At 42.7% G+C, this 23,981-nt stretch overlaps 1 protein-coding gene and 1 long non-coding RNA gene across 2 annotated transcripts; both read right to left on the bottom strand.

Moving 5' to 3' along the window:
• Positions 1-169: 169 nt before the first annotated feature.
• LOC143291764 (uncharacterized) lies at positions 170-18,163 on the bottom strand. Its single transcript, XM_076601904.1, has 9 exons — positions 17,959-18,163; positions 16,426-16,569; positions 15,380-15,586; positions 13,658-13,729; positions 13,202-13,307; positions 11,335-11,482; positions 9,210-9,299; positions 7,748-7,849; positions 170-4,605 (listed from the first exon to the last, which is right to left on the bottom strand). Exons 1-9 carry the CDS (start codon positions 18,146-18,148, stop codon positions 4,507-4,509), a joined length of 1,158 nt encoding a protein of 385 aa, XP_076458019.1. The 5' UTR covers positions 18,149-18,163; the 3' UTR covers positions 170-4,506.
• A 2,162-nt stretch (positions 18,164-20,325) lies between these two features.
• LOC143291550 (uncharacterized) lies at positions 20,326-23,771 on the bottom strand. Its single transcript, XR_013056536.1, has 2 exons — positions 23,596-23,771; positions 20,326-20,599 (listed from the first exon to the last, which is right to left on the bottom strand). It is a non-coding gene; the product is annotated as an uncharacterized LOC143291550 (long non-coding RNA).
• Positions 23,772-23,981: the final 210 nt, after the last annotated feature.

Genomic DNA, 23,981 nt, shown 5'->3' with positions numbered 1-23,981 from the left:
GATAATGGTAATACATGTGTATAGCACTTTGCAGCCTCTCAGTGCACTTTCAATGAATACGTTTGTTGCAGGGACACATAAACACACACACACATGCACGCACACACACACACACACACACGCACGCACACACACACACACGCACGCACACACACACACACACACGACGTAAATCCCATTAATAATAATAATATTTTACTTTTACATAGAGCTGTAATACAAGCATAAGCAAGCTCTAAGCGCTTTACAATCCAGTACCTAAAGTGAAACAAGAAAGCATATAAAAAGTAGTAGAAACATAAAACAGAGTCACTAGTATTATAAAAACACAATGCATAAAACTCACAAAGTAACGTACTATCAGTACTACAACTGTTACACTCCAACACTCACACTAACACACACGCACAGACACACACATGATTAAACGGCTGAGATGACAGCAATTTTCACTTAAAATACATACATGTAAAAAGGAACATAATTGTAATCTGCATGCCATAGATTTTGTAAAAATTGTAAAATAAAATTTTGGATAGAAAAGGTAAAAGGGGTAAAAATCGGGTCATTCTCCCTTTCGACCCACACCACCACCACCTATCTACCCACCCCCATTCTCTCTACTCTCCCATCACACACACTCACATTGCCATAGGCCTGAGACAACAGCACTATTTGAGTTATGACAAGTATTTTTTTAAGAGATAAGTTTTTAAGAGTTGCTTTAAAGGTAGATGAGTTGTTTGAGATTTCAGTTTCAGTAGCTCAATGAGGCGTCACTGCGTTCGGACAAATCCATATACGCTACACCACATCTGCCAAGCAGATGCTTGACCAGCAGCGTAACCCAACGCGCTTAGTCAGGCCTTGTCTGAGAGCAACAGGCAGAGAAATAACACAGAAGGTACAGACAAACATCTACGAAGCTACTCACACCCTTCACACACACATACACATATGCACGCACTATCAAGGTAAATCACAAATATCCCCATTCACCTCACGTTAGTCATGAGCCCAGCCAGTATATTCCTTCAGTCTGCTATTTTTTGGAAAGACCCAAAAGACATTGGTTCATTTTAAAGAAGTCTGCACTTTTGTTGGTTTGGAGACGATGTCAGTATTTGATCCATAATCAATACTTATGTACACAGACGCTGAAATGGTTTCGTGAAAACTGCTTCCAAAAGCAACACTTACAAACTGTCACAACCCATAAGGGGTTGCCCATGAACCCCCTGCACCTTCCCATACTAACTAACACCCCGACAACACAAAACACAGACATAGATAAATCAGCTCAATTCTTTACTGTTGTACACTTTGAATATCCTGGTCCAGACACACAAATTTAAACACTTAACTACAGCAACACTCTTTAGTTACACCATAGTAGCATGACACGACACAGTAAGCCCTAGTAACGGCAGCACAGATCTACACGAAAAAAAAAAGTCAGTTCGCTTGAACCTAAATCAAGTTCATCTGTTGAAGGCCAGCATCACTGAACTGGCTTTAGTCGTACGCCTGCAGAATTGGAGAGGGTGGAACGGGATGAGGGACTGTGGGTGAGGACGTTGGAAAATATGGGGGTCGGGGAAAGGAGTGGGAGTGAGGGAGTTTGGAACGGACAGGGATGAAGTGGAATGATGAAAAGGTGAATCCTGGAGTCCCGTCGGGGTGGCAGTCAGGGGGAACCCACAGGAATAAATCGCAGGGAACAAATCTGTAACAAGACTCCCATATCTCTGTAGACTATGCTCAAACACATTATGAAGTACCCCCTCCCCCTTCCTGGAGTGATACGGAATGCACTAAGGGAATAATTGGTTATCTTATTATGTACAGTCAATTTCACACAACGCTATGAACGCCAAAAGTACATGAAATGTTTACGATTTATCCAGTAATGAAGGAGTTAAACTCGCTTGCAATCCAAAAGAGACATTTACCCTAAATGACAAAATGTCGGTATCTATCCTTGTGGTTTCAAACTACCGAAACAAAACTCAATGAGCCAACATTGCAATCTACCAATCACATTTCAAACACCACACAAACGTTTTGGAAATCTTAGGCTGCAGTTGGACACAGTTCACAAAGGAAATAAATCGGAAACAACTCGAGCTGAATACATAGCAAAACAACCCTAAACACAACCTTATCAATTATCCCAAAATATTTAGAAATAAAAGAATACTGGATTTAAAAGATGTTTGATAAAACACCTCCCTTAACATTATACACACCCAAAACCAACATATGTCAAGTTACAACGCTAACACCACGAGGACAAACTATACAACTCCCCCCTCACCTGTCACCAGGAATCAGGCACACCACTGGCCCAGGAGAGAACACAGAACACAGACCCACACAGAGGCAGAAGGGGGTCACACAAGAATCGAACCCCACGACTGTCCAAGAGGGCACCCAACAGCTCGCTTGCTGGATTGGCGACCCTTCTCCTTCCAAAGCTCGGCACCAAAGGCGAAGCAAAACCCTTCCTTCAAACGACGTTTGAGGAATTCTATTTAACTCATTCCCTACTGGGAGATTTGTAAGCCTGCGTTCCTCTGAGTACTGGGCGTTTGTATTGGTTAAAAAAATAAATAAATAAAAATAACGACAAAACACAGTGTCAAAAAATTGGACACACAATAGTTGAGATATTGAATAAGGACAGCACAATGTTTCAAAGCTCTCACTTCTACAATGCTTTCTTTACAGCAGGAAGTAATAAATATTTTTTCATGACGTAAAATGTGAGGGTGGTGTAAAATGTATATAGGTGAAGTCTAAACCAGTCATGAAAAAAGCACTGTTTCCACAAAACTCACTCTGGGAATCCCATTAGAATGTAAATGATGAATGAACAAGAGCCTCTTAGTCTATAAACTATAGGGAAACTCACTTCAACTTGAGGGTGGAAGTCAGGGGGTGGGGTGGGGGTGGGGGGCGGGTTGGGGGTGGGGAGAGGGGGGGGGGCGTGGTCTATCATGCTTTGTAACTTTTGTCTGTGTGTGTCTTGCCCCATGTATGGTGGAAGTGTTGGAAAAGAAACATCAATCAAACAACCCCTTCGTCTGTTTCAACAGCCAGTGGTTCATTAACATATTCACCACCAATCACCCTCTCCATTCCAACTGCCTGTCACTTGCCACATCTACTGCCCCTCCCCCTTCCCCTGTCACTCACATCAGTTTCACTGTCCAGTACACTTTGACCCCCTTCTGGTGGACTAAAATAACTCTCCTTTCTCCATCCCCTTCCATGTAAAAGCCATCCCTTTGATCTTGTAAAGCTGAAAGCACGAATTTTTTGTCTCTTTCCTGAACAACGTGTTTGAGCCTGAGAGACCACTGTCTCACGTGCCATCACTCAGTACAGGTTGGTTTTAAAATAGCTTGAAACCTCAGTGACAAACAAAGACTGCCTTGACTGCTCTAGGACGTAGCACTCACGTCCAAAGTGACGTCACTGATGACATCAAAAGATGGAAAATAACTTTTGAAGGCTGGAAATTCACACATTTGATCAAGAGTTGTACATCTCCTGACGATGGTTGATTGCTTTGGATATTGATTCATTACTTGAAATACCATTTTCTACTGTTTTTATCCAGGCAGTCAAGGGTCAGGTAAGAGTGGGAGTGGGGAAGTCTAACTGTACGTGTGCAGAAGTTCTGAGTGGCATTTCACAGGGAATCCTATTGGGACCCACAGTGTTTTCAATATTCATCTATGACCCACCAGATTCAGCAAAAAGGAAAAACATTTTTCAGGGGACAAAAATATACGACTACGCAACAAAATTAGTAATGATGATGAATTGCGAAAGTAGATTTGCGTTACAAAAGAATGGTCATATTCCTGGAATCTATACTTTAATGCAAGCAAATATGAGTTATCACCCATAGGAAAAAAAAGATCTCCAATATACAAAAAGAAACACAAGTCTCGCAAAATGGGATGTCTAAACGTATGTTTCACTTGAAGACAAAAGAGTCAATGTCTGAAATACAGTGATGGATTATGATACAAAAGGCTTAAAAGACAAGCCAGCTGCAATAGACAGAATTCAAATTACAAGTACTGAAATTACTGACGGATGTAAAGCATGATCGTATAAAAAGCCCCCACCCCCCACATCCCCCCCTCCCACACACACACCCCTCCCCCCCCAAAAAAAGAAGAAAAAAAAGAAAAAAGAAAGGAAATCCTCATGTTACCATTCCAAAAACTAAAAAGAAGACGAGATTCTATTCTAAGTACAAAAGAGTTTCAATCAGTTTTGTACAGTTTCAGCCTCTGAATCATTTAACATTACACATTATAGCAAGATGAAAAATGGATTACATTGAATAATCATCACCAGTGTCCGCTTCTTCATCCCGTGTTTCATTCCCTCCTTCCTTCCTTCGTCTCCCCAGCTCTGGGGCTCACTTTTCTTTGTTCTTCATCTTTTCTTTACCGTTCTCTCCATCCTGTTTCTTTCTTTCCCTGTCTACTTAAGCCTCTGCTTTTCGATTGACTTCCGCTCCTTCCTTTCCTTCTTGCTTCCTTTCTTCTTCCCCTTCTCAGTATCGCCAGCCTCTGCTGACATCTGGACAAAATTAATATCATAGAAGACAAAAGTTATACTGAGCCTAAAAGACCAATATTGTCAACAGTGATTTATTTACTTAGACACTGAAGATTTTTTTCCTTATATATATATAAGTACTGAACATGGATCAGAAGTCCATAGGAACCGATTCTGCTACGGCGCCTCTTCTCTGCAGTGTACAGAATTCATATCTAACTAGCTGTCTATATATATATATATATATATATATATATATATATATATATATATATAGAGAGAGAGAGAGAGAGAGAGAGAGAGAGAGAGAGAGAGAGAGAGAGAGAGACATATATACATACAATTACGGATTGTTTAAAGAATGCAAATGTAAAATATCACTGGACGACTTGTAAGATATCACCTGTTAAATACAGCTGTACCTTTTACGAAGTTAACATTAACCAACTGCCTGTTGAGAGAGTTAGAGACTGAAGTAGTCCACACAATGAAAGAATAAGTTCAAAGCACTACACGGAGATATGTATATATACTGTCTAGCTCTCCCTTGAGTTTGTTATCACTGAGACATGGGTAAGCCATTGACTTTCAGGAACAGTCTGAATGACGTTCGGCAAAGACCGAGTGACAATGGGAAAGACTAGACTCGGGTTCCGTGGGTTGGCAGCCCACCTTACGCATGATCAATTGCTACGTGTTGCTTAAAGATGAGATGTTCCCAGGATTCACTGAAAGGGGGAGAGATGATGAATCCATTGACGCCAACAGAATCATGACTGGAAATGGTAAACGTACTACGATTTCAGAATCGATGGAATTCCCATGTGTCTGTGGGCAGAAATTCTCCACTGAGCATGGCATGAAGATCCACAGGACGAAAAAGGGTTGTACGAAGAATCTGACAATTGCTCAGCAGCGCACGTCACCAGCAGATAAGGCGTTGGAAAACCAAGGCCAGGATTCAAACCACAGTGCCAAGTACATCCACGCTGATAATTAAGACGAATCATTTGTACAAGATCTTGAAGCCAAACGCCAGAAACTAAACTTGCCACCTGGAAGTGCAAAAACGGAATGGGAGGAGCTGGACCAGAAAATAATCCGAAAACTTGATGCGCTGATAGGAAAGAGCACCTTGGAACACAAGTTAGCCACCTACGGAGATATCGTGTACGCATCCTGTCGGGAAACCTATGGAGTGAAAGAACCAAAGACAAGAACACCTCCTCAAAAATCCATGGGACAACGAGAAATGGACAAGATCTGAAATGCAAAAAGAAAGCTAAATAAAAGGATGAAGACTGCTTCAGAATTTGAGAAGCAGGGCCTACAGAAACTTTGGAAAGACCTGAAAGCAAAGCACAGTGCCCTCAGTAAAGCTGGATCAGCAAGGAGAAAAAGGAACAAAAAGAAAAAGACACAAGACAGCTTCTTCCAAGAACCCTTTCAGCTCGCCATGAAACTGTTCGAGTAGCCCAAATCTGGGACACTCACAGTGGACAAAGAAACACTTGAACAGCATCTCAGGAAAACGTATTCCGATCTGCGAAGGAAGAAACCACTAGATCTCAAGGGTTTGGTTCACAACAGGAAACCAGAGAAGAAGTTCAGCATAAACAACCAACCCTTGAGGAAGTACAGAAAGTGGTCAAGAAATCTTCACCAGGTCAAACGGAATACCGTACCTGCTGTACAAGAAATGTCCTAAAGTCCTTGAGTAGCTCCACAGAGTGATAAGATCAGCGTGGAGAAACCTGAAGATCAGCGACCAGTGGATGATAGCAGATGGCGTGTACATCCCGAAAGAGCAGAATTCAAGTACCATCAGCAGTTCTGAATGAGAAGGAAAAATCTTCTTCTCTGTCATGGCTGCAAGACTGACAAAATACCTCACAGAAAATGAGTACCTGGATGTGTCAGTCCAGAAAGGCGGCATCCCAGTTGTTCCTGGCTGTGTAGAACATGCCACAATGATTTGGGATGCGATCCAAAGAGTAAAGGCAGAGAAAAAGAACCTAGACATGGCTGGATCTGGCAAATGCGTACGGGACAGTTCCTCATGAGATGATCCAATTGGCTCTCGAGATGTACCATGTACCAACGAACATCAGGGAAATGCTGAAGAAATACTTCCATGGCTTCTCAATGTGGTTCACCACCAAGGCATACACAACAGATTGGATCATAAGGCGTGACGTCACCAGGGGAACCCCTACCTTCCCGTGGCTGCACACACCTAGTCTCTGCACGTTAAACATTCTTCGGCAAGCTGATTAGCTCATTTATGAGTTACTCCCTTCTTTCTTTCACTACAGCTTCTGCTGTTGCTGCTGCTGCTGCTTGTAGTTCTGCTCTTTAAGCTGTTATTGCTGATGATGTTCCTGCTGTTGAGATTAATTGAAAAAAAAAGAAGCATAAATGATCAGAAAGAAAGGAAATAAAAAGTGACCAGCAGGACCACCTCAGCTGGTTTCTGTGACGCATCTGACAAAACAAGCTGGTCTAAAGCTGACACACAACCTCGCTGTAAAGGTCAAGGCCATTCGTCACATCTTTAACTTCCAGATATTATGACGTCACGCTTGCAAGTCCAGTTCCACGTCAGTCACGTGATCTTCACAGCGCAATAAACGGAAATGGAGTTACGGGGGTTTCATTCAACGTATGACCTTGGAAAACAGTCGGTCAGATTTGAGGTCAGAGGGGTCAAATATTGTAACGTGTAATATTGGACACCCGTCACCGTAAATGACGAGAAAAACAATTCAACGCTATGACAACATCGCTTTCTGCTCTCGCAGGCCGTTATTCTCACTTAGGATCTGACAGCTGAGTGATAACGATAGCAACACAAACAACACCGACAGCAACAACAGTGCCAATGACAACTACAAAATCAACAACACCAACACAACAACTGATAGATATATATTTTAAGTGTGTGTGTGTGTGTGTGTGTGTGTGTGTGTGTGTGTGTGTGTGTGTGTTTAACGAGTACATAATTTCTCCTAGTCTTTTCTTCTACCACAACCACCTCCGCCACCACCACCACCACCACCACCAACAACAACAACGAGAGCACAACAACAGGAAAAAGACAAGGAGAAGAAGATACAGACAGACGTGTTGACAATCAAACAGACTGAAGGAAAAGACAACTCACAGTGACCACAGGTTCAATCTGTGTTGACTCTGTCATTGTCATTAACGGCTGATCACCTCCCCCTGTCTTCTCCACATCGTCACGTGAACGTTTGAAGAGATTCTGTATGATTATGATGATAATGATGTTGAAAATCTCTCTCTCTCTCTCTCTCTCTCTCTCTCTCTCTCTCTCACACACACAAACACACACACACACAGAGAGTTATAATTATCACAATGAAAAGAGTGCAGTTAAGTGAGCTTTGTCTGACGAAATAAACAACGTAACACAACAACGTTGTATTCGTATTTGTATTTCTTTTTACCACACAGATTTCTCTGTGTGAAATGCGCCACCCATTTTTTTTTCCTGCATGCAGTTTTTTGTGTGTTTTTTTGTTTTTGTTTTTCCTATCGAAGCGGATTTTTCTACAGAATTTTGCCAGGAACAACTCGTGTGTTGCCGTGGGTTCTTTTACGTGCGCTAAGTGCATGCTGCACACGGGACCTCGGTTTATAGTCTCATCTGAATGACTAGCGTCCAGACCACCACTCAAGGTCTAGTGGAGGGGGAGAAATTATCGGCGGCTGAGCCGTGATTCGAACCAGCACGCTCAGATTCTCTCGCTTCCTTGGCGGACGCGTTACCTCTGGGCCATCACTCCAACATAAACAAAGTGAAATAACATAAAATGCAAAACAACAAACAATATCAACAAAAAAAACCCAATGCATACACAGGGGGGGGGGGAGGAGGGGGGCGGAGAGAGGTTTTTTCTGTAAAAGGAGAAATCAGTGGATGCGTAAAAGTTCTGCAAATGAGCAGGATAGTTTCAGCATCCTTGGAAGGTTCTACTATTTTTCTTTCTTTCTTTTTGTTTTTTTGTCTTTTTTTTTCCTTCCATCATCATTTTTTCTCCTTTCTGTTGTCTTTTCTTTCTTTTTTTTCATATTCTTTTTTTTTCTTCTCTTTTTTAATCTGACTTCTTCCCAATGGCATGTTCAAACACTTACAAGACCATGCAACATATATTACACATACATGATGGTTTCACACAAAATCATATTGACTGAAAGAGAAGCACGGTACACACACACACACACACACACCCTCTCACTCTCTCTGTCTAGGTTTTTCTGTTGTTGTTTTTTTAATGTTATTTGCGACTTTATGACCCACCTTGAGTCTTGACATAATTATCATGAATGTGGTGGGTACGAAGTTCTATTTCGAACAATTGTTCTTCTTCAGTTCGGCATATTTAATTTTAAAAAAAAAGAAAAAAAAAGAAAGAAGGAAAACAACTCAACACAACACACACACACACACACACACACACACACACACACACACACACACACACACACACAAACCAACAAAACTGTACGTCTTTCTCTTATTGTTCTTATTGTAGTTCCGGTCCTTTCAGAATGCATTTACATTAAGGTTCTGAGGTTTGTCAAGATCACTGTTCACTCACCCTAAACCATCCCCTCTTCTTTGCCGGGGTCTTCTGATCGTCTCCCCTGACGTCATCATGCGTGACGTCACCAGAGGGACCCTGACTTACCTGTGAATGCATACACAGCTCCGTACGTTAAACATTCTGCAGCAAGCCTTAAGTGGGTGACTGCTCAGCTCTTTCAGGAATTACCCACTTCGGTCACTGCAGCTTCTGCTGTTGCTATTGTATGTGTGTGTGTGTGGGGGGGGGGGGGCAGTGTTTTGTTTTGTGGTGGTTGTGTCAAGTCACATTTCATGATGATAAATTGAAAAAGCAACAATTGCTTTTTTTACATCAAGCCATCAATGGAATTTTTTTTTTCAAAAGGAAAAAAAAGAAAAAATATAGGAGAGAGAGAGAGAAGAAGAAGAAGAAGAAACAAGCAGATGAAGAACAGTAACAGTAACAATAACAACAGAACCAACACCACCATCACCAACAAAACAACATCAGAACCAATGACAACAACAACAGCAGAACGAATGACAACAACGACAACAGAACGAATGACAACAACAACAACATAACCATTGACAACAGCAACCAATGACAACAAAAACAGAACCAATAACAACAGAACCAATGACAACAACAACAACCAATAACAACAGAAACCATGGCAACAACAACAACAACAGAACCAATGACAACAACAAAGACAACAACCACAGAACCAGTAACAGCAACAACAACAAAAAACAAAACAATGATAACAATAACAACATTTGGCATTGGACAGAGTGGTGAGTGCCCTTGTGGTGAGGGACCAATGACAATCGACCACATCCTTCAAAACTGTAGGACGCATGCAGCATCCAGGAGGAAGTGCTGGCCAACACCGACAGCAGTGGAAGCCAAGCTGTACGGCACCCTGGAGGAGCTGCGACAGACGGCAGCCTTCATCGAGGACACCAGGCTGCTCATCTAACGGGAGGCGAACGAGGAAGGAGGAGAAGAACAGTAACAACAGAACCAATGACAACAATAACAAGAGAACCAATGACAACAACAACAGAACCAATGACAACAACAACAACAGAACCAATGACAACAACAGAACCAATGACAACAACAACAACAACAGAACCAATGACAACAACAGAACCAATGACAACAACAACAGAACTAATGACAACAACAACAACAACAGAACCAATGACAACAACAACAACAACAGAACCAATGACAACAACAGAACCAATGACAACAACAACAGAACTAATGACAACAACAACAACAGAACCAATGACAACAACAGAACTAATGACAACAACAACAACAACAGAACCAATGACAACAACAACAACAAGAGAACCAATGACAACAACAGAACTAATGACAACAACAACAACAACAGAACCAATGACAACAACAACAACAAGAGAACCAATGACAACAACAGAACTAATGACAACAACAACAACAACAGAACCAATGACAACAACAACAGAACCAATGACAACAACAGAACTAATGACAACAACAACAACAACAGAACCGATGACAACAACAACAACAGAACCAATGACAACAACAGAACTAATGACAACAACAACAAGAGAACCAATGACAACAACAACAACAGAACCAATGACAACAACAACAACAGAACCAATGACAACAACAGAACCAATGACAACAACAACAGAACTAATGACAACAACAACAACAGAACCAATGACAACAACAACAGAACCAATGACAACAACAACAACAACAGAACCAATGACAACAACAGAACCAATGACAACAACAACAACAACAGAACCAATGACAACAACAAAACCAATGACAACAACAGAACCAATGACAACAACAGAACCAATGACAACAACAACAACAAAACCAATGACAACAACAGAACCAATGACAACAACAACAAGAGAACTAATAACAACAACAACAACAAGAGAACCAATGACAACAACAAAAGAACCAATGAAAACAGCAACAACAACAACAACAACAACAGAACCAATGATAACAACAGAACCAATGTCAACGACAACAAAAACAATAAGTACAAGGCAAAAAAAAAAGAAAAAAAAAGACAAGAAGAGTACGAGCAGCAACGTACAGAGTGTGCTCTATGGTGACCGACCTGTCTCGCATCCACCGCTGCTGTCTTGGTCCCGTGGCACTGAGAGCTAGTTAGAGTCGTCATGGCATTGCCTGGCAGCTCTCCATTCCCAACCTTTCCTTTCTCCTCTGCTCCTTCTCGTCTGCACCATGGAATCCGTCTGGTTACCCTGCCATTTAAGACGTGTATCAGCCAGCATCATGTGATCAAAACAACTTAGAACTCAACGTATCAAAACCCCAAAAAATAATTTTAGATTTCAGGGAGACCAGATCTGACCCCTTACCACTTGTCATTAAAGACAAACAAGTAGAGATCATCAGCGACTTTAGATTTCTTGGACTGATACTTCCAACGGTTTGAAATGGGAGAAAAATATGGAAAAAATTGTTAAGAAAGCTCAACAGTGCCTGTACTTTCTTCGGCGCCTCAAAAAATTCGGAATTTAAAAAAAGAAGAAGAAGAAATCATGGTTGATTTCTACCGAGCAGTCATTGCACTAACCTTCGCTATTACTGTTTGGTACGGAAACATTTCCAAGGCAGAAGTTGCAGCCCTTTACAGGATCGTAAAAACTGCCACCATGATTACTGGGGCTGATCTACCTTCTCTAGAAGACATATATCATAAGCGGCTACTCAAAAAAGCAAAGTCAATCAGCCAGGACGAATCACATCCAGCTTTTGGGATTTTCGAGATGCTCCCCTTTGGTCGACGGTACAGAAGTATAAGGACGAAAACCAATCGCTTCGCCAACAGCTTTTCCCCCAAAGCAGTCAATGCCCTGTCTCTCGAACAAATCCAGTATGATAAATAGAACTGTGCAATCAACAACCATATACCTGAAGATCTAGTCATCAGCCCCATCCACATGTAATATGCACCTTCTGTTCAAACTTATGTGTGTGTATGTGTGTGTGTGCGTGTGCGTGTGTGCAGTGCGTAGATGTGTGAGTATGCACAAGTTTTTATATTGACATGCACTTGTGTGTATCCTAATTTTTACTGTATCTGTGTTTGTGTATGATTTTCGATTGATGTTTACATCTTGTTATGTAGGCTGCTATCCCCCCAAATATTCCTTGTGACCCCGGTACACTTTGTAAGTATCTCATGTGGGAGAGGTAAACAGTAAGTATCTAATGTGGGAGAGGTAAGCTGTATCTAATGTGGGAGAGGTAAGCAGTCAGTATCTAATGTGGGAGAAGTAAACAGCACGTATCTCATGTGAGAGAGGTAAGCAGTATCTAATGTGGGAGAGGTAAGCAGTAAGTATCTAATGTGGGAGAGGTAAGCAGTATCTAATGTGGGAGAGGTAAGCAGTATCTAATGTGGGAGAGGTAAGCAGTAAGTATCTAATGTGGGAGAGGTAAGCAGTCAGTATCTAATGTAGGAGAGGTAAGCAGTATCTAATGTGGGAGAGGTAAGCAGTATCTAATGTGGGAGAGGTAAGCAGTATCTAATGTGGGAGAGGTAAGCAGTCAGTATCTAATGTGGGAGAGGTAAGCAGTATCTAATGTGGGAGAGGTAAGCAGTATCTAATGTGGGAGAGGTAAGCAGTATCTAATGTGGGAGAGGTAAGCAGTATCTAATGTGGGAGAGGTAAGCAGTCAGTATCTAATGTGGGAGAGGTAAGCAGTCAGTATCTAATGTGGGAGAGGTAAGCAGTATCTAATGTGGGAGAGGTAAGCAGTATCTAATGTGGGAGAGGTAAGCAGTATCTAATGTGGGAGAGGTAAGCAGTATCTAATGTGGGAGAGGTAAGCAGTCAGTATCTAATGTGGGAGAGGTAAGCAGTATCTAATGTGGGAGAGGTAAGCAGTATCTAATGTGGGAGAGGTAAGCAGTATCTCTTTACGGCATCATGCTCACAGGGTCTGACTCTCACCTTTGGCAGCAGATATAGATGATGAAGACGACGACGACGATGGTATTAACACTCAGTGCACAAATTCCCAGGACCAATACCCACATGGCTTTGGCGTCTATCTTTTCTACACATCAAATAAATAAATAAATACGTAAAAGATAGAGATAACAAATTAATTGATTTGCCAATTGTTCAGTTATATGATTGATTGAATGAATGAAGAATGAGCCACTGTACAGAGCAATAAGAACAAATACTAATACTCAACAAAGCAACGCTTTACGACGCAAACTGATTTCAATGTGGTAAAACTCGGCATTACACTATATATAATAAGCAACATGATACATACAGTATTATATAGTATGATACGATTCGAGTCGATATGATATGATGCTATGTAAAGCAGTCAACATTGTACAATAACATGCAGTGCAGTACAAGACAAGACAAGATAAGGTGTGTGATGTTTACCTATGAGGCGTGTCACATCACGCTCATCCTCTTCTGGGAAGTCAGGCAATTGTGTTGTTGTCCGGACTTCATCTGTCGGATATAAAGGAAGGTACCATAAAGTAAAAGATACAATGCAATGCAATGCAATGCAATGCAATACAATAACTAAACAAAAAATAACCTAACAAATGATTCAAAAGAAGAACGATGGAACAAAAAAGGAGACAGAAGACGGATAGATGGCCATTACTATGTCTCTGAATCAGTGGCCATACCCATGTGTCTGAAACAGTGGCCATACCCATGTCTCTGAAACAATGACCATACCAATGTCTCTGAAACAATGACCATACCAATGTCTCTGAACTGAAACAGTGACCATATCAATGTCTCTGAAACAGTGGCCAGACCCATGCCTCTGAAACAGTGGCCATATCCATGTCTCTGAAACAGTGCCCATACCAATGTCTATGCAACTGTGGCCACACCAATGTCTCTGAAACAGTGGCCATATCGATGTCTCTGAAACAGTGCCCATACCAATGTCTCTGAAACAGTGGCCATATCTATGTCTCTGAAACAGTGGCCATACCAATGTCTCTGAAACAGTGGCCATACCCATGTCTCTGAAACAATGGCCATACCCATGTCTCTGAAACAATGGCCATATCTATGTCTCGGAAACAATGGCCAGATCTATGTCTCTGACACAGTGGCCATACCCATATCTCTGAAGCAGTGGCCATATCTATGTCTCTGAAACAATGGTCATTACTATGTCTCTGAAACAGTGGTCTTGCATGTCTCTGAAACAATGGACACACCCATGTCTCTGAAATAATGGCCATACCTATATTTCTGACACATCGGCCATAACTATATCTCTGAAACAGTGGCCATGACTGTGTCACTAAAACAGTGGTTATATCTATGTATCTGAAACAGTGGCCATACCCATGTCTCTGAAACAGGGGCCATACCCATGTCTCTGAAACAATGGCCATATCTATGTCTCGGAAACAATGGCCATAACCATGTCTCGGAAACAATGGTTATACCCATGTCTCTGAAACAGTAGAAACATCCATGTCTCTGAACAGTGGCCATATCTAAGTCTCTGACACAGTGGCCATGCATATGTCTCTGAAACAGTGGCCATATCTATGTCTCTGAAACTGGCCATACCCATGTCTTTGAACATGCATGTTCTACAGTCCATCAATGGTACCAGTGCATCATCTGAGAGAAAGATAGATACAATAGAGAGATGGAAACAGACCGAATAAGAGACAGAGACAGGGTGGCAGAAAGAGACAGAGACAGAGACCGACAGAAACGAGCAGAAACAGGGACAGAAACTCACTGCTATAAGTGAGGACACACGGCTTAACTCACTCGATACTAACAACGGCTATTTCCGTCGTCCGTTTCCAACTGGTTTTATATGAACAACGAGTATTGCCGTTCCGACCTTCAAAAATTTCCACAAGCGACGTCGTGACCCAGTGTCACAGACACAGCCATCCATGTTACAGCCTAATTAGCATAGGTCAACCTTTGACCCCTGGAGTGGCTGGCAAGTCACTTGCTGCTGTGCTGCTGAGCTATTTTTATCATCAATATGTACACACCCATATTCACACAAACTGAATCAGGGTTATCTAATAAACTCACTCACTTTACATATATGAGCCTAAAAGATAGATAATTTCCCAAAGAGAGGGAAGAAGAGACACTCACTCTTCAGAGCAAAGTCGCATGTCTTTGGCGCCGGCCAGTCATGACCAGAAACTTGGCACATGTAGTCCCCTTCATCCTCCTGGCTGACCGAGGACAGACCGACCGTCAGGTACCGAGTGATGTTGGAGAAGTCCAACCGTGTCACGCCTGGCAGCGGCTTACACTTGTAATCAGGGTATCCATTCCGAATGCAATATGCAATAAATTCTGTGCAAAACAATTTGAAATTCAACTTAAGTTCTTTTATTTTTACATCTTAACGTTATATACACAAACATCTCCACTAAAACAGGCATACAAAGACATTGTGTGTGTGTGTGTGTGTGTGTGTGTGTGTGTGTGTGTGTGCGCGCGCGCGCGTGCGTGCATATGTATCTAGTTATATACATACATACATACATACATACATACATATATATATAATATATAATATATATGTATATATACCCACTAGCATACAAAAACATATAAAATGCATACATACATGTAGAAAGACACACACACACACACGGTACTTCCTAAACCTTGGCAAATGGCAATGGAAAATTGGCAATGTCAGGGTTTCACATGTCAAGAACCATAGGCAATAAAGAATTGTTGTTGTTGTTTCTTTTATATCAGACTTTTTTTCAGTGTGAAATTTGGGCTGCTCTCCCTGTGGACAGTGTGTAACTGCAGTGAGGCACCACCTATATTGTTTTTCCTCCAATTGCATGTCTGCAAGTGTTTTTGCTTTCTAACAATGTGGATCTTTCAAAACAATTTTGCCAGTGACTACCCTTTTGTTGTCATGGGTTCTTTTACGTGCTCTTAGTGCATGCAGCACACAGGACCTCAGTTTAATGTCTCAAACGATGGACTTGTGTGTCCAGACCACCACTCAAGGTCTGGTGGAGGAGAAGAAAATTCTGGTGAGTGTGGGATCCAATCCTCTGCTCTCAGATTCCCTCCTTCACAAGGCGGATGTGTTTCCACTATGTCACACTGAATACCAACCAGTGTCAAACCTTTGTCTTCTCAAGGACTAACCACCACCCTCAACCCACCTGTCTTTCCACTGGAAGTCTGACGCTCGATGTAAATGTCCTTCCGCTGACCCTCATCCTGCATGTTGACCCCAAAGTCACAGGTCAACTCTGCCCTGTGGCCTTTCACCACTGAGGGCATATTGCAGGTCACTAACTGTGGATCTGAAATACAGAAATGTACACACACACACACACACACACACACACGTATGGTCGTATGGTTGGTCTCCAGACATCGTTGTAAATGGAAGTCTCTCAGTCTCATTCAACACAAGCATGTATTTACAATGATTATTCAAATGTTTTGCATTTTACCAGGATTGCAACTGAATAAAGAGTTATCTGCAACAGTTTTGTATACATGTTTTGTTTTTTGTGTCTTAAATGTGATGAAAGTCACAAAAAATGTAGAAAAAAATTGGCGTCATTTTGTGACAAGGCAACGTGTTTGAAAACAAAGTGGCCAGAAACAAAAAAGAACAAACACTATCAAAGCGTAGTCCCTATAGATCCGATCAATGTTTGTTTCTTGTTCTAATAAAACATCGATCATCAATAAGGATGGCATAATAAGTTTGAAAAATTAAGCAAAAGACCCACATTACTGTCTTAAAAACAAAGCAGACTGCTTGACATGTCCCGTTTCACTAATGCCATTTTGAAGCAAAATACGCCAAAAATTTCAATTCATGGAATTGGACGCATTGTCGGAATCAATGAGATCTGTATAATTGTATCGCATTGTATTCGTATTGTATTGAATCGCATCGCGTCGTATCGTATCGTATCGAATTGTATGGTACCATATCATATTACTCTTGTGTGAGAACTGACTTCTCTGTGTTCGGTTCTGCCTTGGGAAAGCACGTTGCTACAGTGAGAGTGCCACCCTTTTTTTTCAGCCAGCAAGAGTACTTATTTTCCTATCAAAGTGGATTTTCCTACAGAATTTTGCCAGGGACAAACATTTTGTTGCCGTGGGTTCTTTAACGTACGCTAAGAGATCTCGGTTTATCGTCTCATCTGAAGGACTAGCGTCCTGACCACCACTCAAGGTCTAGTGGAGGGGAAGAAAATAATGGCGAATGTGGGTTTCGAACGAGTGCGCTCAAATCCTCTCGCTCCCCAGGAGATGTTACCTGTATGCTAACACTCCACTAAAGTTTACGATTAAAGAAGAACTGTTTCTGCACAAATGTATCAACCATTCGATCAATCGAGTATCATTTTTTAAGCATCTTTGATGCTCACTAGTATTATCGTTTTTTCTACCTACTCGAGCCAATTACTGATATTTAATCAAAACAATTGACTGCTTCCATCGATATCACAAATACCTTTGTTGTTGTTGTTTGGGTTTTGTTGTTGTTTTTTTCACTGTGTGTGTGTGTGTGTGTGTGTGTGTGTGTGTGTGTGTGTGTGTGTGTGTGTGTGTGTGTGTGTGTGTGTGTGTGTGTGTTGTGACAGACATGCAGACAGAGATAGAAACAAGACAGAAACAGAGACACGGAGACAAGACAGAATCAGGCAGAAACAGGGACAGAAACCCACCGCTGTAAGTCAGGTCACACGGCTGGACGTGATCGCCAGAAGACGGCACCATCTGGCAGACATATTTCCCCCCCACTTTGTCAACGGCAGGGGGCGCTGTGAACGTCAGACGATCTGAGACGACGTTGTCGAAGTGAACGCCCTTGCTCTTGCTGCATTGTAGTTTGTCTGCCGTCACCCAGTTGCACATCAACTTGGTTTCTGTCACAGAGATTGATCAGAAAGCTGCCTGTCACATGGATTAATAAGAAAGATGTTTGTCACAGAGATTGATCAGAAAGCTGTCTGTCGCATGAATTAATCGGAAAGATGTTTGTCACAGAGATTGATCAGAAAGCTGTCTGTCACATGGATTAATCAGAAAGATGTTTGTCACAGAGATTGATCAGAAAGCTGTCTGTCACATGGATTAATCAGAAAGATGTTTGTCACAGAGATTGATCAGAAAGCTGTCTGTCACATGGATTAATCAGAAAGATGTTTGTCACATACACTGATCAGAAAGCTGCCTGTCACGTGGATTAATCAGAAAGATGTTTGTCACAGAGACTGACCAGAAAGCTGCCTGTCACTGGGAAATCCCACAAATGTTTCTGGAGACAAAATTACATCATCAGCCAGAAGCATAACGAGCAATTCAAATGCATCACACACAAAGTTCCTCCTATAGGTAATAATATATTGAGATATATATGTGTATATTACCAACAGGCCCTAGTTTTGTATGCTTACGTTCTTCCACATAGGATTAAAACAACAACAACAACAAAAATCACACATGAAACTGATGGAAAACAACTTCTTCTTCTTCTGCATTCGTGGGCTGCAACTCCCACGTTCACTCGTATACACACGAATGGGCTTTTACGTGTATGACCGTTTTTACCCCGCCATGTAGGTCTGCACACCTGAGAGATCGTAAAAATCTCCACCCTTCACCCACCAGGTGCCGTCACCGTGATTCGAACCTGGGACCCTCAGATTGACAGTCCAACGCTTTAACCACTCGGCTATTGCGCCCGTCGATGGAAAACAACAAAGTGAGAACTGAAAGTGGCAACTGCAACAGGTGTGGCATCATGCTGTGTGTTGTAAATAACTTCAGAAACATACATGCAAGGAGAAGGACAGAAACGTATGTGAAGCGAGCTGGAAAATAACGCCTCTTAGAAGTTGAGCTCATTCAGAAACATGCCTATCAGAAACTTTGTCATTCCTTTGTTCACGTTGTACACTCCCTACTGGGTGATTTGTAAGAGTGCGCTTCTCTGTAGGTTTTTTTTTTTTGTTGTTGTTTTTAATTGTTAAAAAATAACAAGTAAACAGTCTCATGAAATTTGGACACACAATTGTTGAGGTATCAAATAATGACAGCACAATGTTTCATAACTCCTAACTTCTAAAATGCTTTCTGTACAGCAGGAGGTAAAAAAAATGGTATTTTTTCATAATGTAAAATGTAAGGGTCGTATGGAACGTGTATGGGTGAAGTCTGCACTATTCATGAAAAAGCACTGTTTTCCACAAATCTCACTCTTAGAATCCCATTTGAGTGTAAATGATGAATGAATGGGAGCCTCTCCAAACTGCAAGTGAACTTACTTCAACTCAAGGGGCTGGGGGGCGTGGTCTATCATGCCTTGTAACTTTTGTCTGTGTGTGTCTTGCCCCATGTATGGTGGAAGTGTTGGAAAAGAAACGTCAATCAAACAACCCTTCCTCTGTTGCAACAGCCAGTGGTTCATTAGGATATTCACCACCAATCACCCTCTCCATTCCAACTGCCTGTCACTTGCCACATCTACTGCCCCTCCCCCTCCCCCTGTCACTCACACCAGTTTCACTGTCCAGTACACATTGCCCTCCTTCTGATGGACTAAAATAACTCTCCTTTCTCCATCCCCTTCCAAGTCAAAGCCATCCCTTTGATCTTGTAAAGCTGAAAGCACGAATTTCTTGTCTCTTCGAGAATAACGTGTTTGAGCCTGAGAGGCCATTGTCACACACGCAATCACTCAGTCCAGGCTGGAATGAAAATTGCTTGAAACCTCAGTGACAAGCAAAGATTGGCCAATACCAGTAGTCTGATGTTTTGCTATGCTAATGAGGCAAGACAAGAGACCCATTCAGCATTGTCCATTCCCAGCTGTGTGAGGCGTGGACATTAATTTTTGAATGTCAGAACGTGTATAGCGGTAATTGGTAGGGAACGCTCTCACCAGTCATTACTTGAGACCAGGTAATTAGTAGGGAGTGAGTGTACTAATCAGCACTGTGATGGCCTTTCGGGTACACACACACACACACACACACAAATATACATATATATATATATTATATAGATAGATAGATTTCCCTGCTATTCTCTCACTGACCAGAGTCAGCGCCAGTGTCAGGGAAGTAGAACCTGATGTTGAAGTCTTCCTGGGTCTCAGAGATGTCCCTGCCGAAATCGCAGGTGACAGAAGTCTCAGAAGTCGTGGTCTTCGCAGTGCAGGTGTTAGCACCGTCTGTGCCACCGATGGTCATCATCATCATCATCATCACCACCAACAGCAGTATCAGCAGTTTGTGTGAAGACACTGCACTCCCCATCTCCATTGTCTGCGTCCTGCCCTGCTGTTCTTTGGGGATCTCTTCGCTGAAACCACATCACAGGGAACCAGGAACAATGCATTAATATCAACAACAATGACGGCAACAACAACAACAACAGTGGCAAGACGACTGATGTTCAAGAGCGAAAGGCAAATCAAGGAACTACAACAATTACACCATCGAAACATTCAAACGGATGATGATTGAGACCTGCCAGACGGGCACACACACACGCAAGCCCATATACACACATAAAGAACGCATCTGAATGTGTGTGTGGGGGGGCCAGGGGGGGAGTGAAAGAGAGACAGAGAAATGACAAATATCTTAATGAAGGTAAAACAGATAGACTGACAGCTGTCCTGTTAAAGGTAGGGAGGCAGAAATCTGTGTTGGTTATCAGCAGTTCGTGCTCTGCACAGGTCTGAAGCAAAAGCAATCCATTTGGGTTGCAGTGGCCCACGCCATGCTTTCCAATCACTCCATCCCACGAGATGTAGTCAGAGCCAACTCTAGCACTGAAGTCCCCAAGAATGATGAGCTTGTCTGCTTTCGGGATAGCAGCAATGACAAAGTGAATGTCCTCGTAGAACTTCGCCTTCACTTCATCCGGGTTGGTCATGGTTGGGGCGTAGGCACTGACAATGGTGAGGTGCTTCTGGCCAGATGCCAGCGGGAGTTTCATGGTCATAAGCCTATCGTTGATTCCCTTTGGGATTCCAGCTAGCTTGCTGACAAGTGCTGTTTTTACTGCAAAACCAATGCCAGCCTCGCGTCGCTCTTCGCTTCCTCGTCCACTCCAGAAGAAGGTGTAACCAGATCTCCGTTCATAGAGCTCGCCTTCGCCTGCAAGCTGAGTCTCACTCAAGACTGCGATGTCGATGTTGTATCTGGCGAGTTCGGATGGAACAAGTGCCGTTCTCCTTTGGGGTCTGTCTGTGTCATCTCTGTCCAGGAGAGTCCTTATGTTCCAAGCACCAATGGTGAGAGGAACAATCCTTGTTTTTTTTCTTTTCTTTCTCTTTGTTTTGACCGCTGATGTAGGGTCCCCGCCAGCTGCGGTATGCTGGCCAGGGTGATATGGAGCAGACAATTTTTAGGGCACCTTTTCTAGCCCCTTCCTTATGCCAGGGAGGTGAGCAGTGCATTCCTAAAGAGGGCTGCTCAGACGCTCAGATGGCTGCTGAGCTCCATCGCTGCTCCTGTCGATGAAGAACGACCCTATGGCCTGAGCTGCCTGCGTGCAGATCTGCAGCTGCGACTGCCAGTGTACCCACACCTGTCGTTTCGTCGCTCGCCTGTCACCACAGGACTTGGGGGTGATGAAGGGATGAATGATGAAAGGTCATTAAGGATAACTGATGACTTGCACGATGAGTTTGTTTAAAGTGAAGAGGAGTTGCGCAACGTCGACCTCACTCTCTCGTCCGGGTCCACCAATTTCCAGTGGAAAGACTAAGTCGAGACGACTGGAGAATGAGCATGGATGCAGTGGATAACCAAGATATCCTTTCGGTGTCTCATCTTGCTCTCTGCACTCCACAGTGCGTTGCTGTAACCGCCTTCCTCTCCATTGAACCGATAGGTTTCTTCCGCAGATTCTGCTGGATCCAGACTTCACATGCATGGGTAGACACACCCCGGGGGCCAACTGTGTGTGGCATGCACACAGCACGGTGGAGCTAGATGGCCGTCGGTGGCTCTCCTGAGCCGACGCCCTTTTATGGATCTCGTTTTTAATTCCATAAGGGTGTCTAGCCACCCGCCTCACCAGTCCCAGAAGGGAGCGGTGGGAGTGCCGGTTTAGTCGCCGGCAACCCGACCCTGAACAGGTTGTACTGGGTTACAGGTTACCAGTAGCAAATCTAATGACCTGACCTGACCATAGGGTTAAGGATAGGTAGAAAAGGGTAACATACCTTCAAGCCAATGCTGCTTACGCTACCAATTCAGCTAGCACACAGGTAAATAAAAGGTACATTGGAACAAACCCAGACACTTCTTCAAAAAAGGAATCACCAGGCTTGCTCTTAAACCATAGCATAAGCAGCATTGGCTGGAAGATATGTACCTTGTGTGTGGAGAGAGTTATCACTCTTTACTCTTTGTTAATCATTTCATCTCCTGGCCTCATTATTTGTTAATTTCCAGTTGAAAAACCACCGAGGCAACCATGTGTTTGTTCTGTATTGTCCATGTGTTTTATGTGGCTTGTTCGGGATTAAAGAGGCTATGCCAGTTTTGCACATGTCAAATAATCGGTATAAGGACAGGCCCGGGGCTTCCTTTTCTGAGGAAGTGTGTGGGTTTGTTCCAATGTACCTTTTATTTTCCTGTATGCTAGCTGAATCGGTAGCGTAAGCAGCACTGATTTGAAGTTGTGTACCTTGTGAATGGAGAGAGTTACCACTCTTCACTATTTGTTAATCATTTCATCCCCTGACCTCATTATTTGTTAATTTCCAAATAAAAGTTATCTTGGAACAAACCCAGACAATTCTTCAAAAAAGGAAGCGCATGGCTTGCTCTTATACCGTAGCATAAGCAGCATTGGCTTGAAGATATGTACCTTGTGTGTGGAGAGAGTTATCACTCTTTACTCTTTGTTAATCATTTAATCTCCTGGCCTCATTGTTTATTAATTTCAGTTAAAAAACCACCGAGGCAACCATGTGTTTGTTCTGTATTGTCCATGTGTCCTGTGTGGCTTGTTCAGGATTAAAGAGGCTATGCCAGTCTTGAATAAAAGCTAATTTGTGTTTGCACATTTCTTCGGTCTTTGCTGCTGTGTGCACATGTCAAATGATCAGTATGAGAGGAAGCCCGGCTGCTTCCAGAAAACCTCCCACTCACGTATAATGCTGTCCACGCACAAACACACAGGGAAATATGCAGAAAACCTTCAATAGATTTATCCATACTCGTTCACACATTCACACTATCATTCACAGAGTTCAAACCGTAACTAACATTGCACCACACGACACCTCACAACACTAGTCTACGCAACACAAAACAACAAGGTACAGTTAAACTCACAGTTTTTTTTGTCAGAAGTGGTGCTGGGTGCATTCCGATTGGGCGCTAAATATTCACAACTTTTTGTGTCTGTTTTGACTCTCTTTTCCACTGTGTGTGTGTGTGTATCTGCCCCAGCAGCTTTCAACAAAAGCGGGCAGCCCCTCCCCTGGCTGGATATCACTGCTATTATCCTCTGGCCGTTCCTTCAACATGTAGACTGCCTACGTGATCTGTGTAAAGTGGTTTTCAAGAAGCAGAACGGTGGGTAACAACCGAGCGGTGAAAGCGTTCAATCTGAGGGTCACGTCACCTGGAAACGTCCCCCGGGAACTTTCTCACCGTTAATAATGTCCCCTGTGGACATTTTCAGCGGCCAAAGTGTCCCCCTTCTTGCGTTTTAGCCT

Source organism: Babylonia areolata, chromosome 17 (assembly GCF_041734735.1).
Source record: "Babylonia areolata isolate BAREFJ2019XMU chromosome 17, ASM4173473v1, whole genome shotgun sequence".
Classification (NCBI taxonomy): domain Eukaryota; kingdom Metazoa; phylum Mollusca; class Gastropoda; order Neogastropoda; family Buccinidae; genus Babylonia; species Babylonia areolata.
Note: the sequence above shows the minus strand (reverse complement) of the source record. Positions and strands in the feature narration are given on the sequence as shown.